General features: G+C 41.9%; 1 protein-coding gene across 2 annotated transcripts; it reads left to right on the forward strand.

Moving 5' to 3' along the window:
- The first annotated feature begins 1,482 nt into the window (after positions 1-1,482).
- On the forward strand, positions 1,483-2,800 carry LOC126084023 (ribonuclease K3-like). 2 transcript variants are annotated; one of them, XM_049898175.1, is made up of 2 exons: positions 1,483-1,677; positions 2,013-2,800. In XM_049898175.1, exon 2 carries the CDS (start codon positions 2,018-2,020, stop codon positions 2,474-2,476), a length of 459 nt encoding a protein of 152 aa, XP_049754132.1. In that variant the 5' UTR covers positions 1,483-1,677; positions 2,013-2,017; the 3' UTR covers positions 2,477-2,800. The 2 variants fall into 2 exon arrangements, with proteins under 2 accessions (XP_049754132.1, XP_049754131.1); XM_049898174.1 differs by having other exon boundaries at positions 1,487-1,637.
- The last annotated feature ends 11,587 nt before the right edge of the window (positions 2,801-14,387 follow it).

The raw sequence follows: 14,387 nt of genomic DNA on the forward strand, positions 1-14,387 counted from the left end.
AGGGAAGACTAGTCTTGAAGTAATATGTAAAATGGATTGGAAGCAAAAAGCCTAGAATCAGGGAGTCCACATAGGAGACTTTTATATGAGCTCTCATGAGGTACATCCAGCAAAAAAAAAGGTTGTCATCCAGTGGATTCCAAATCAAAGTGACTCTATAGGACAGAGTAAAACCACCCCATAGGGTTTCCAAGGAGCTGCTGGTGGATTAGAACTGAGGATCTTTTGGAGAGCAGCCGAAGACTTAAACACTGAGCTACCAGGGCCCCCTCATGAGGCATGAGGTTCTAAATACAAGGATTAGCAGTACTAATGGAAAGATAGGAACAAGCTCAAGAGCCACATCTCTTAAATTTGCTCTTCTTCTTCTTCATGTTTCTGGGTCTCTTCACATATATTCCCTGCTTTTTAGAGTGCACTTACAACCCTCTTCACCTAGCTAGCTTCTGATTTCCTCAAAACTCAGTTCAGGTGTTGTGTGCCCTCCAATAAGCGTTTCCCTCCACCTCCTCACCTGGGATTTCCTCTATGACTACTGTAACTTCTATTTATATTTATTTGTGTACATTGTAATTGTCTACTTACGTGTCTCATTAGATCTTGAACTCCTAAATCTGAGTAGGCCAGTACCAGACCCAATAAATGTCTGCATAAATGAATAACTCATTCAAGTCTTGTTGAACTCACAACATTGCCAAGCAGGTGGCAGTTATTACATAAGAGTTATAGGGTATATTTTCTCCTAAGGAACTGAAATTGTAGAGCTTTAAAGAATTGAAGCCTCTTATTATTGTTACCCGATTAGGATCCCTGCCCCGGAGCAGTGGAGCCAATGAAACATACTCCAAGTCAGAAAGAGTGAGAAAGTTTATTAAGGAGATGCATGCATCACCTGGACTCGGCAGCAACACAGGCCATGTCTATGGAGTCCCAAAGAGCAGTTTTCCATTAGAGCTCATATGGAGTCTTAGAAGGGTTACAAGTGTCTGTAGTCCCTTGCCAGACATTTCTTTATTAGACTAAAGACATACATATCTGATACCTGGGCTCCAATTTTACTGTGGGGGTCCTGTGCCACAGGTAGTCCAGCCAGAACAAAAGATTATTTGCATCAGTTTAAAGCAAAGAACAAAGTCCTTAACATTTGGTCAAACAAAGTCATTAACAGAGGTATGTGAGGAGGCAGGCAGAGGAACGACAACTTATAGGTTTATCATGGCCTTAGTTATGTTAAGCTCTCAGTTGCCCATTTTGAAAAAGGAGAAAACATGCTGGGTGGTATTGGGGTCACATTATGAAGGAAGCACTCAAGGGATATCAGGAAGCCATTTGTTCCTCAAAATTGTGAGTTTTGGGTCATGTGGTTTCTTAAAATCAGCTTATTTTTCTGAAGTTACAGTTAATGTTGACACCACTTAAGAAAGCAGTTTTGAAAGTCTCAAACTCTTATCTATGTTCTGCACAAGAAGTTCCTCTGCCACGGCCTGGGTTTCCCTTTCTGGAGGCTTAAAACCCTCTTCCTCTACCCTACATGGGCAGCTCTGAGAGGTCGCAGAGAAGAAAGGCACTCAAAGGCCTCTGAGCCTGAGACTAAGGACTGCTTCCATCCTCAGTAGGAGCCCCAACACAGAGACCTGGTGAGTGGAGAAGGCTCCAGGCTGGGGAGAGAAAGGCAAGGTGGGTGATCAAGGTCAAACAGATCAAAGGTGAACACCTCAGAAGGTGAAGAAGGAAGGGACCAGGGTTTTAGCTCAGGGGTCAAGGAATATGTGAATACAGGACAAAGAGAAAAAAGGAGCCTGCCAATCAGAGGAAAGGTCTGTTTATCTCCTATTCCTCCTCACTGGGCTTCAGGTTCTTCATAGCATTGAGAGACTCAAGTGAGAAAGAAAGTGGCTTAAAAAAAAAGAGCTATGAAATCTTAAAGACACACTAAAATCTAAGTGGTTACAATTAATCGTTTTGCTCTTATTACTTCTACTATAAATATTATCTTCCTTTTCTCTACCTAGGAAAGATGGTGCTAGATCTTCTGGGACGCTTTCCTCACCTCCTATTGCTGCTGGGATTATGGGGGCCAATGTATCCGCTTTTTGCTGTGCCTCCGAATTTAACCAAGGCTCAATGGTTTCAAATCCAGCATTTACTGCCAAGTCCTTCCCAATGCAATCAGGCAATGAGCGGTGTCAACAAGTATACCCGGCACTGTAAGGATGTAAATACCTTCCTGCATGACTCCTTCCAGAATGTGGCTGCTGTCTGTAACTTGACAAACATCAAATGTAGGAGTGGACGGAACAACTGCCACCGGAGCCAAAACCCTGTTAACATGACTAAGTGCACCCTCATTTCAGGAAACTATTCTAACTGCATCTACGGGAATGCTGCCCTACGCAAGTTCTTCACTGTTGCCTGTGATCCCCGTCAGAGGGGAGACCCTCCCTATCCATTATTAGTTCCTGTGCACTTGGATTAGACCATTCAAGTTTTCTACCACTTTTCCTCTCACATGGCACAGGTTCTCTTATGATCTCTTCTGCTTTTTCTTTTCTACTCTCGATTTCCCTGGTTCCTACGAAGAAGAAGAAAGGTAATGGAAGAATTAGAGTGCCTAGGATCCTAGACCAAAGTTGAGACCAAGAGAAATAATTTCTCTCTCTTTTGGATCTCTGTGTGTTTTGAAGGAAGGCAATAGGAAAGAAGGCAAAGAAGAGTCCAGTCCTCCAGATTTTTAACTTTGGGGCTTTGCAAGCTTTGTTACACTGTATTCACAGCAATAAAACGTCTTTCTGCCGCATTCTGTTGAGTGACAGTGTGTTTGAAATCTTTTATTGCTGCTACTGTCTTATCTAGGGTTGCATTTGCCAATATTCAAAGAGGAAATATTTTGGTCTTAGGTTCTTAGACAAACTTTGAGTTTCTTTAGCTCCCTGGGGTCTCCGCCACTTCCTCACTCCTGCCTCTTCTGGGACTTTGGAGCAAGACAGTCCTCCGCTCCTTCATCTCTGCTCACAGATTTACACATTTCCCTTGAAACCACAGTCTTTGTATGGAGGTGGCACTGATCCCTTATAGGGATCTGATGAAAATTTTCACACAGATTCTGCCACTGGCAACCAAAGGGTCCCAGATCTTTTCTGTTTGTTTCTATATTTAACCAGGTATTACTTTAAATAGAAGGCATAAGTAGCACCAAGGGAACCCTGGTGGTGCAACGATTCAACACTCGGGAATAACCGAAAGGTGGGTGGTTCAAACTCACCCAGAGGATCTCAATACTATTCAACTTTAAACTGTGTTGTATTTACATTTTATAGAGTCAAAGTCTTGAAGTAAAGTCTGCGGGGGAGTGAAGGGAAGGGTCTGTGATAGCATTTGGTTTGAACCAGTGTAGGAAAGTAGCAGAAGCCTCAGGGAAGGGGATCTTCAGATAACATGCATTGGCCTGCAGAATAGATTTATGTAGCATTTAAGTAGTACCTGGAAATTTCCAGAAATTCTTGGAGAGGGCAACCTAATAAATGACTGTACTTCTGTTAGTCAAATAACTCAGTTGCCCAAACTGCTGTGTTTGGACATTAAAGGGGCCCCATGGGCTGAAGAAATCTGCTGGATCTGGGCTACAGCAATTTTTGAACAGTCAGAAACAGCAAGAAATATGAAGTAATTCTGAGGTGTGCATTCTAACTCATTTCTTTGCTATGACCTTAAAAATTGTAAATATTTTGTCAAAATAGAAGGTTAAAGACAAAAATACAAATATCAGTGCCATCTTTTGGCAAGGATTGCAGCAACAATATCTAATCCTTCTCCACCTTCCCACACCAACGTCCCCCAACAATTTTAATCATTTTTTCTCTGATCAGGGAGGAAGCAAAGATGGGCATAACTTTTGGACCACCCTTTACGCCCAAATACTTAGAAGTGGAATAGACTGAGGTGGGAACTACCCCAGTTTTCTTTTCCTGTTCTGCATGCAATTATGTATTGTGGAAGAAACCAAGATGATCCACTACGTCCAAAGTTCCTTAGATATATCCCTAAACAAACAAAGAAATAAAAAAACCAACCAAGCCCAGTGCCGTCCAGTCAATTCTGACTCGTACTGACCCTATAAAGCAGCTTAGAATTGCCCCATAGAGTTTCCAAGGAGCACTTGGCGGATTCGAACTGCCAATCCGTTGGTTAGCAGCCATAGCAGTTAACCACAATGCCACCAGCGTTTCCAGATATATCCCTAAAGATCAGCTTAATCATCTGGTATCATTATATAATGATTCAAGAGTAGTCAAAGCTTAGAAATGGATTCAGAAAATGTTCTAGGGGTTCTCAGCTCTAGCTTCATAGTAGATTTACACGGGAATGGCAAAGTTAAATTTTACTGGAGCCCTAGGATCCTGGACAGCAACGATTGTTTGAGCCTCCCCCACCCTCCACAACCCTTTTGTTAAGGAGAATAGTGTACTGTAAACAACTGACCTAGAAAATTTAACATCTCTTTTGTATAATAAAACTTTAGAATAGGCTTTTCCTTTGTTATCTTCCCAACCTTCCTCTCTCCCTCAACCTTCACCTTCCAGGGCTTGATCCCTATCCCCACCCCCTCCCTGCCCTGAGTCTCCCACGATTCACATAGCCTTCTCATAAGAAAGCATTGGAAACTAAACGGCTCTAATTGTAATCTTACTAAATCACTCACTCATTCCAGAAATTGATCCCCATTAACTTTCTTTTCAAAACCTCCAAGTTCTTTTTCCCAGTGTTACCCAAAGCTCCTCATGCTCTGTATGACTCCTCCATCAACAAAGACACACAGACTGTGAGGAGGAAGAGCATCAAAAGTGGGTAGGCAAGGAGCAAGGAGGTGCATACCTCAAATGAAGCTCCCCGAGCAAAGGGAGGCAGAAACTTTTATACCTTCTCTCACAAGGAAGTACATACAAACATGGACACATAGGTTATCACAGTGTGCACACCATAAAACAATTCCATTTCTTCTTTGGCATTTAGGCTAGTAACCTGGGTTCCACTGGCTTGAACTACACTCAGCACTTTGAGGACAATGGACAGGAAGGGGCAAATTCTGCTTGGCCTGAACAGCTCCCAGCTGAGCCACACCCATTGCCATCACCTAAGGTTTTGTTCGCTGATGGACAGGAGGAGCAGGGGAGCAGCTCCTGGCTGCCTTGGCTGTCACCAGCAGAGTAGGAGTTGGTTTTTCTCCCCACATCATACTGTAGTGCTACTTCTCTCCCTTTCCTTAGTCCTTTCCCTTCCTGTGAAATAATCCTTTTGAATAAAATTGTCCTTGACTGTTTTAACATTGTGCGGTGCAATTTTTTCTTTGACAGGAGTTTTTAGAAAACACCAGTGCTTCAATCCTGTCTGTTATAGATTGAATTGTGGTTAATTTGATGTTATAAAAAGAGCAGATTAGACACAGAAATTCATACACACAGAGGCGGGGGGAGACAGAAGCCATATAAGGATTGTCTGCAAGTCACAGAACCAGAGAAGACCCAAGACCACCTACAAGGAAGGAATCAACACAGCTCAGACTCTGATTTGAAATTTTAGCCTGCACAACTGTGAGAAAATATATTTTTCTTTTAAGTCATCTACCTGTGGTATTTGTGTTACAGCAACACTAGCAAACTATAGGGCAACTGGCATTCCTGAGGAGCTTTTGTTACTGAAATAAGGTTCTTGTCTCTCACTGGTCAAGAATGAGCAGGTAAGGCAAGCAGAATTCTTCACAGGAGCAAAGCTTTATTGAAGACGCTTGCAAGCGGAGATGAGGAGGATCTAAAGCAACGCTTCCCTCATCTCACAGAACAGAAGACTAACCTGGGCTTTTAAATGTTCTTGGGTGGAAAAGATCCATATTAATTCACAGACATGTTGTTGCTGTTGTTAGGTGTCGTCGAGTCCGTTCTGACTCATAGTGACCCTATGCACAAGAGAAGGAAACACTGCCCATTGTTATACTTGAGCTCATTTTTGCAGTCACTGTGTCAATCCAACTTGTTGAGGGTCTTCCTCTTTCCACTGACCCTGTACTCTGCCAAGCATGATGTCTTTCTCCAGGGACTGATCCCTCCGGACAACATGTCCAAAAAATGTAAGACGCAGTCTCGTCATCCTTGCCTCTAAGGAGCATTCTGGCTGCAATTCTTCCATGACAGATTTATGCATACTTTTGGCAGTCCGTGGTATATTCAATATTCTTCGCCAACACCACAATTCAAAGGCATCAATTCTTCTTTGGTCTTCCTTATTCATTGTCCACCTTTCACATGCATATGATGTGATTGAAAATACCATGGCTTGGGTCAGGCGCACCTTAGTCTTCAGGGTGACGTCTTTGCTCTTCAACACTTTTAAGAGGTCCTTTGAAGCAGATTTGCCCAATGCAATGCGTCTTTTGATTTCTTGACTGCTGCTTCCATGGCTGTTGATTGTGGATCCAAGTAAAATGAAATGCTTGAAAACTTCAATCTTTTCTTCGTTTATCATGATGTTGTTCATTGGTCCATTTGTGAGGTTTTTTGTTTTCTTTATGTTGAGGTGCAATCCATACTGAAGGCTAGGGTCTTCGGTCTTCATTAGGAAGTGCTTCAAGTCCTCTTCACTTTCAGCAAGCAAGGTTGTGTCATCTGCATAACGCAGGTTGTTAATGAGTCTTCCTCCAGTCCTTACCCTGTTCTTCTTCATATTGTCCAGCTTCTCGTATTATTTATTCAGCATAGAGATTAAATAGGTATGGTGAAAGAATCCAACCCTGACGCACACCTTTCCTGGCATTAAAGCAATCAGTATGTCTTTGTTCTGTATGAATAACTGCCTCTTGATCTATGTAAAGGTTCCTCATGACCACAATTAAGTGTTCTGGAATTCCCATTCTTCGCAATGTTATCCATAGTTTGTTATGATCCCCACAGTCGAATGCTTTGCATAGTCAGTAAAACACAGGTAAACATCCTTGTGGTATTCTCTGCTTTGAGCCAGGATCCATCTGACGTCAGCAATGCTATCCCTGGTTTCACGTCCTCATCTGAAACCAGCCTGAATTTCTGGCAGTTCCTGGTCGATACACTGCTGTAGCAGATTTTGAATGATCTTCAGCAAAATTTTGTTTGTGTGTGATATTAATGATATTGTTCTATAATTCCCACATTCAGTTGGATCACCTTTCTTGGGAATAGGCATAAATATGGATCTCTTCCAGTCAGTTGGCCAGGAAGCTGTCTTCCATATTTCTTGGCATAGATGAGTGAGCACCTCCAGCGCTGGATCTGTTTGTTGAAACATCTCAGTTGATATTCCATCAATTCCTGGAGCCTCGTTTTTCACCAATGCCTTCAGAGCACCTTGGACTACTTCCTTCAGCACCATTGGCTCCTGATCACATGCCACCTCTTGAAATGGTTAAACATCAACTAATTCTTTTTGGTATAATGGCTCTGTGTATTCCTTCCATCTTCTTTTGATGCTTCCTGCATTGTTTAATATTTTCCCCATGGAATGCGTCACTATTGCAACTCTAGGCTTGAATTTTTTCTTCAGTTCTTCTAGCTTGAGAAACACTGAGCATGTTCTTTCCTTTTGGTTTTCCATCTCCAGGTCTTGGCACATGTCATTATAATACTTTACTTCATCTTCCCGAGAGGCCCTTTGAAATCTTCTGTTCAGATCTTTTACTTCATCAATTCTTCCTTTTGCTTTAGCTGCTCGATGCTCAAGAACAAGTTTCAGATTCTCCTCGGACATCCATCTTGGTCTTTTCTTTCTTTCCTGTCTTTTCAGTGACTCTTGCTTTCTTCATGGATGATGTACTTGATGTCATTCCACAACTCATCTGGTCTTCAGTCACTAGTGTTCAATGTGTCAAATCTATTCTTCTGATGGTCTCTAAATTCAGGAGGGATATACTCAATGTCATATTTTGACTCTCGTGGACTTGCTCTGATTTTCTTCTGTTTCAGCTTGAACTTGCATATGAGCAATTGATGGTATGTTCCACAGTCGGCCCCTGGCCTTGTTCTGACTGATGATAGTGAGCTTTTCCATTGTCTCTTTCCACAGATGCAGTCAGTTTGATTTCTGTGCATTTCCTCTGGTGAGGACCATTTGTATAGTCACCGTTTATGTTAGTAAAAAAAGATATTTGCAATGAAGAAGTCGTTGGTCTTGCAAAATTCTATCATTCGATATCCGGCATTGTTTCTATCACCACGGCCTTATTTTCCATGTGTCTGTCAGTTTGTGGTACTGTGGGGGCTTGTGTGTTGCTGTGAAGCTGGAAGCTATGCCACCTGTATTCAGATATCAGCAGGGTCACTCATGGAGGACAGGTTTCAGCTGAGCTCCCAGACTAAAACAGGCTAGGAAGAATTACCCAGTGGTCTACTTCTGAAAAGCATTAGCCAGTGAAAACCTTATGAATAGCATCAGAACATTGTCTGTTATAGTGCTGGAATATGAGCCCCCCAGGTTGACTGGGGAAGAGCTGCCTCCTCAAAGTAGAGTCGACCTTAATGATGTGGATGGAATAAAGCTTTCGGGACCTTCATTTGCTGATGTGGCATGAGTCAAAATGAGAAGAAACAGCTGCAAACATCCATTAATAATTGGAACCTGGAATGTACAAAGTATGAATCTAGGAAAATTGATAATCGTCAAAAATGAAATGGAACACATAAACCTCGATATCCGGGACGTTAGTTAGCTGAAATGGACTGGTACTGGCCACTTTGAATTGGAGAATTGTATGGTCTACTGTGCCAGGAATGACAACTTGAAGAGGAATGGTGTTACATTCATTGTAAAAAAGAACGTTTCAAGATCTATCCTGAAGTACAACCCTGTCAGTGATAGGATAATATCCATACGCCTACGAGGAAGACCAGTTAATAGGACTATTATTCAAATATATACAACAAACACTAGGGCCAAAGATGAAGAAATAGAAGATTTTTATCAGCTGCTGCAGTCTGAAACTGATCGAATATGAATGAAGATGCATTGATAATTGCTGGTAGTTGGAATGCAAAAGTTGAAAATAAAGAAGAAGGATCAGTAGTTGGAAATTCACAGACATAGGCGGAGATATATTAACTGCGGTGCCCATGCAGCAGCTTTCCAAGATGACTCCTGTCCCAGAGGCGTCTGGGATTTGTAGCAGGACTTATTCTGGGGTGTTGCGTTTTCGCAGTCTCCTGGCTGCTGCTGCTGACCCTCACTGCCACTGGTGGAAGGTCACACAGCGGTCACAGGTCACTGGTGGATGCTGTGCACATGTCCCTCTAGCTGCCTCTGAAAGACAACTTTAAACAAGTTTGTGGGCTATTTTATGACACCCTGCCTTGTTCTGGGGAATGGCTTTGTTCCTGCGCCTGGGCCCATTTACTGTAATTTGTTTGCAGATGCGGGGGGCCCTCTGTTCCCTGTCTTACTTTAGATATCATAGTATCATCTCAGTTCCCTGGGACTGGGTCCATTTCTCAGGAGGGTTGGCCCTGGTTGGAGATGTCATAGTTACCAGAGAAAATAGGCTCAGTGGGAATTTAATATCTTTTCTCTACCCACGCAGTGTGGAAACAGAATTTGGGTATAAGGTCAGATTACACGGAACTCTCAAGCAACAGAGGAAAGCTTATATTCAGATAAGAGCATATAGGGTGTGATGGCTAAGGTTGTATGCCAACTTGGCTGGGCCATGGTTCTGAGTGGCTAGGCAGTTATGATATAGTTTGTCAGTCTTACAGTGACATCACCTCCGTGATGATACTTAATATAATGTGATCACCTTTGTGATGGGATCTGCTGTGAGTAGCCAATCAGCTGAAAGAGAGTTTCCTTAGGGTGTGGCCTGCATCCAGTTTAGGAGGCTTTCTGGCAAGGCTCACGGGATTTTGCTCACTCTAGATCCTGCAGCTGACTCCTGTTCTTACGACCTCTGGTTCTTGGAACTTGAGGTAGCAACTTACCTGCTGATTTTGGTGTCTGTTAGCCTATGCTGCCTATAAGCCAGAGGCCTGTTGTCTGACCTGCAGATCTTGCTCTTGCAGCTATGTGAATCAGGAGAAGCTTCTGGCCTGACCCACAGACTTGGGACTTTCTAGCCCCTACAACCTCGTGAGCCATTTCCTTAATATAAATCTCTCTTCCTCTCTCTGTCCCTATGTATATATACATATATATAGACACTTCACTGTTTTTTTTTTTCTAGAGAAGCCAGCCTAAGACATAGGGCTGGTAGAACATTATATTACTCTTATAGCTTTACTTATTGTCTTAGATTTATATTTGCTTAGTTCCTTCTGAAGAAAAAAATTATAAAATCTAAAACCAATTCTATTGACTCTTCTAATATTGTGAATATTTTTATTTAACAATTATCTTTTTGTCAAGTTCTTTTTCAAAATCCAGCCTACCTAATTGACTCTTCTAATATTGTGAATATTTTTATTTAACAATTATCTTTTTGTCAAGTTCTTTTTCAAAATCCAGCCTACCTAGGCAGTGTTAATTAAAACAGGGAAACTCTTGTTTTTTCACATTTGAGGTAAGGTTACAAAGGAAACCCCCAGTGTGGGGATGGCAGTTGCGGGGCCAAAAAGCCTTCACTGGAAAGGAGAAGTAGGAGAATCTATGGTTTAATTCAGGGAATAGATATTAATCACATAATCACCTGATTTGATGTATAATGACAAACTAGTTTAATGCTATCAATAAAGAGCATACAGAGTTATAAGACTATTAACAAGAAATTTGAGTAAGTTTAGGGTATCAGGGATGATTTTACTGAGGAAATCATGCTGATTAATTGAGAAGTAAAGAATCAGCACTGTTGCAAGGTAATTATTATCAATTTATAGACAAATATGATGATTAACTTTATGCATCAACTTGGCTAGCCTATGGTTCAGGGTTGTTTGGTAAAACATGAACCTGGTTGCTGTTCTAAAGGAATTACATGTGATTGTAACGACATATGATTAAATTAGTTGGCCTAAAATAAAGCAGATTATCTTCCATATGTGAATGGCATGACAATAACAATCAAACAGTTGAAGATCTTAAAAGCAAAAAGGATGTTTCTCTTGGGTGTATTCTGCCTCCAGACTATAAATAGATATTTTTCCAGAACACTTTTATATTCATTCTTCTTGTTGCCTGACCTTTGGATTTTGGACACAAGCCTGGATAAGTCTCCAGCCTTTTGCCTGATCTATGGATCTTTAATTGCCAATCGCCTAGAATCTTGTGAGCCAATGCCTTGAAGTAAATATCTCTTCTCTCTCTCTCTCTCTATGTGTGTGTGTGTGTATGTGCATATATATACATATGTATATATATACAATATGTTCAATAGCAAAAAAAAAAAAAAAAAAAAACTTTGCCTTCGAGTCGATTCCGACTCCTAGCAACCCTACAAGAAAGAGTACAGCTGCCCCCTAGAGTTTTCAAGAATTGCCTGGTGGATTCGAAATGCTGACTTTTGGTTAGCAGCTGTAACACTTAACCAATACGTGGGTTTCCATGGGTTGAAAAGTGTCCCCCAAAATACATTTTGTAAACCCTAACCCCAATATATACCTGTGGTTATAGTCACATAATCCCATTTGGGAATGGGTTTTCTTTGTTATGCTAATAAGGATGTATTAATGTATAGTGTATTTTAAATCAATCTTTTTTGAGATATAAAATCAGATTAAGCAAGTAAGCAAAAATGGGGGACAATAGCTGCCATGTCATATGAAGATCACCAATGAGCCAAGGAACAGAAGCTGTAAATACGCAAGAATCTTCTTTCAGAGTTGTCAGAGAGAGAAAGCTGTCTCTTAAATCCGGTGCCCTGAATTTGGACTTCTAGCCTCCTATGCTGTGGGAAAATAAATTTCTGTTTGTTAGAGTCACCCACTTGTGGCATTTGTATTAAAGTAGCACTAAATTACTAAGACAAAATTTGGTACTGGAGAGTGGGGTGATACTCTAACAAATACCTAAAAAGTGGAAGTGCTTTTGAAATTGAGTAATGGGTGGAGGCTGGAAGAGTTTTAAGGTGCCATTTAGTAAATCCTAGATCACCTTGAAGAAACTGTTAGTAGCATTACAGTTGTGAAAGGCAACTCTGATGAGGGCTCAGAAAGAATTGACAGTTGTGATGAGAGTTCCTATCATCAACAGAATGTTGCTAGACATGTGGATGTTAAATGTTCTTCTGGTGAGGCTTTAAAAGGAAATGAAGAACACGTGATTGGACATTGGAAGGAAGATGGTGCTTTTTATGTAGTGGCAAAGAACTTGTCTGAATTATGTCCAAATATTTGGTGGAAAATAGAACTTGTAAGTGATCAACTCAGGTATTTGACTGAGGAGATTTCTAAGCAAGATCTTTAAGGGACAGCATGGTTTCTCCTTGATGCTTACAGTAAAATGTGGGAGGAAAGAGATGGACTTAAAAATGAACTGTGCAGCACAATACAGGGGAGGTCAGCACAATTGGACTAAAACAAAAGCAAAGAAGTTTCCTGAATAAGCTGAATGCTTCGAAGGCCAGTGTAGCAAGGGCAGGGGTCTGGGGACCATGGTTTCAGGGGACATCTAAGTCAATTGGCATAATAAAATCTATTAAGAAAACATTCAGCATCCCTTTTGAAGAGTAGCGTCTGGGGTTTTAAACAATAGCAAGCAGCCATTGAAGATGCATCAATTGGAATCAACCCACCTAGTTCAAAGGAAAATAAAGAACACCAAGGACACAAGGTGATTATAAGCCCAAGAGACAGAAAGAACCACATGAACCAAGGACTACATCATCGTGAGACCAGAAGAACTAGATGGTGCCCAGCTACAAACAAGGACTGTCCTGACAGGGAACACAATAGAGCACCCCTGAGGGATCAGGAGAGCAGTGGGATGCACACTCCAAATTCTCATAAGACCAGACTTAATGGTCTGACTGAGACTAGAAGTACCCCAGTGGTCATGGCCCCCAGACCTTCTATTGGCCCAGGACAGGAACCATTCCCAAAGCCAATTCTTCAGACATGGATTGGACTGGACAATGGGTTGGAGAGGGATGCTGGTGAGGAGTGAGCTTCTTGAATCAGGTGGACACTTGAGACTATGTTGGCATCTCCTGCCTAGAGAGGAGATGAGAGGGTGGAGGGGGACTCGAAAAGAGAGAGTGGAGGGAGAGAGTGGGCTGTCTCATTAGGGGAAGAGCAATTGGGAATGTGCAGAAAGGTGTATATGGATTTTTGTGTGAGAGACTGAAGATTTGTACACTTTCACTTAAAGCACAATAAATATTATTTAAAAAAATGAACTGTGCAAAATGAAATCAGAGCTGTACAAACTAAGGACATGTGCCCTAAAACTCTCACCAAGGACTCAGTGATGCAATTTTTTGTTAAAGAGATTAAGCCTGTGGCCAATGGATCTAACCAACTACCACAGCAGAAAAAACATCAGCTTAGACTGAAGGGAGCAGACAGGACAAAAGGAGGGAAGGCTGTCTGCTTCTTGGAATTCTACAGTCAGGAAACAGGTCAAAGAAGCTATATCTGTTTTTCTCCAAGAAAAGTAAAGAACTATCCCAGGAACAGCCTGGAGATCAGCAGAAATGTTGGAAGAAACACTGGAAGCAGGGCTGACTAGGTTTAAAGGGTAATCCACAGCCTCCTAGGTCTCAAAGGGTGGAGCCTCCTGGATTTCAAAGAGGGGAGTCACAGCCTCCCATGTTTCAAAAAGTCAGATCTCCACCAGCTAGGTTCCAGCATGTGTGGCTGCCACTCAGGTGAGCCAAGAGGATGGGACTGTCACCCAAAGCTGAGGGGGTGGGGCTGCCATGCCCAAAGGCCAAGATAATGGGGTCACCACCCAAAGCTGAGAGTGTAAAGTCACCAGTCAAATGCACTAGGAGAACTGGGCCACCCAGAGCCAAGAGGGTGAGGTTTCCGTGCAGTGGGCCTGGAAGGTAGGACCTTCACCCAGACTGAAGGGCCTACGCCCAGAATCCCGAGAGCAAGGCCAACACCCACAGTCTGGAGGGCAGAATCATTGCTTAGATGGTCTCAGAGAATAGAAGATTATTTTCAAGACTTGAGAGCTAATGTAATTTGTACTGCTGCGTTTTAGACTAGCTTGGTGCCTGTTAGTTGTTCTTTTTCTCCAATTTCTCCATATTGTAATGGAAATGTCTAACTTGCGCTTTTTCCACCATTGTAATTTGGAAGCAGATAACTTTTAGATTTCACAGGTTCACAGATGAAAAGAAATTTTGCCCCAGGGTGTAATAAGCCGAAAGTCTCACCCGTATTTGATTTAGACGATTCAAAAGATGAAATTTTTGACTTGGAGTTGGTTTAAGATGTTTG

Source organism: Elephas maximus, chromosome 10 (assembly GCF_024166365.1).
Source record: "Elephas maximus indicus isolate mEleMax1 chromosome 10, mEleMax1 primary haplotype, whole genome shotgun sequence".
Classification (NCBI taxonomy): Eukaryota; Metazoa; Chordata; class Mammalia; order Proboscidea; family Elephantidae; genus Elephas; species Elephas maximus.

Excerpts from the sequence above, each read along its gene's own strand:
- LOC126084023 (XM_049898175.1), top strand. The coding sequence starts at position 2,018 with ATGGTGCTAGATCTTCTGGGACGCTTTCCTCACCTCCTATTGCTGCTG.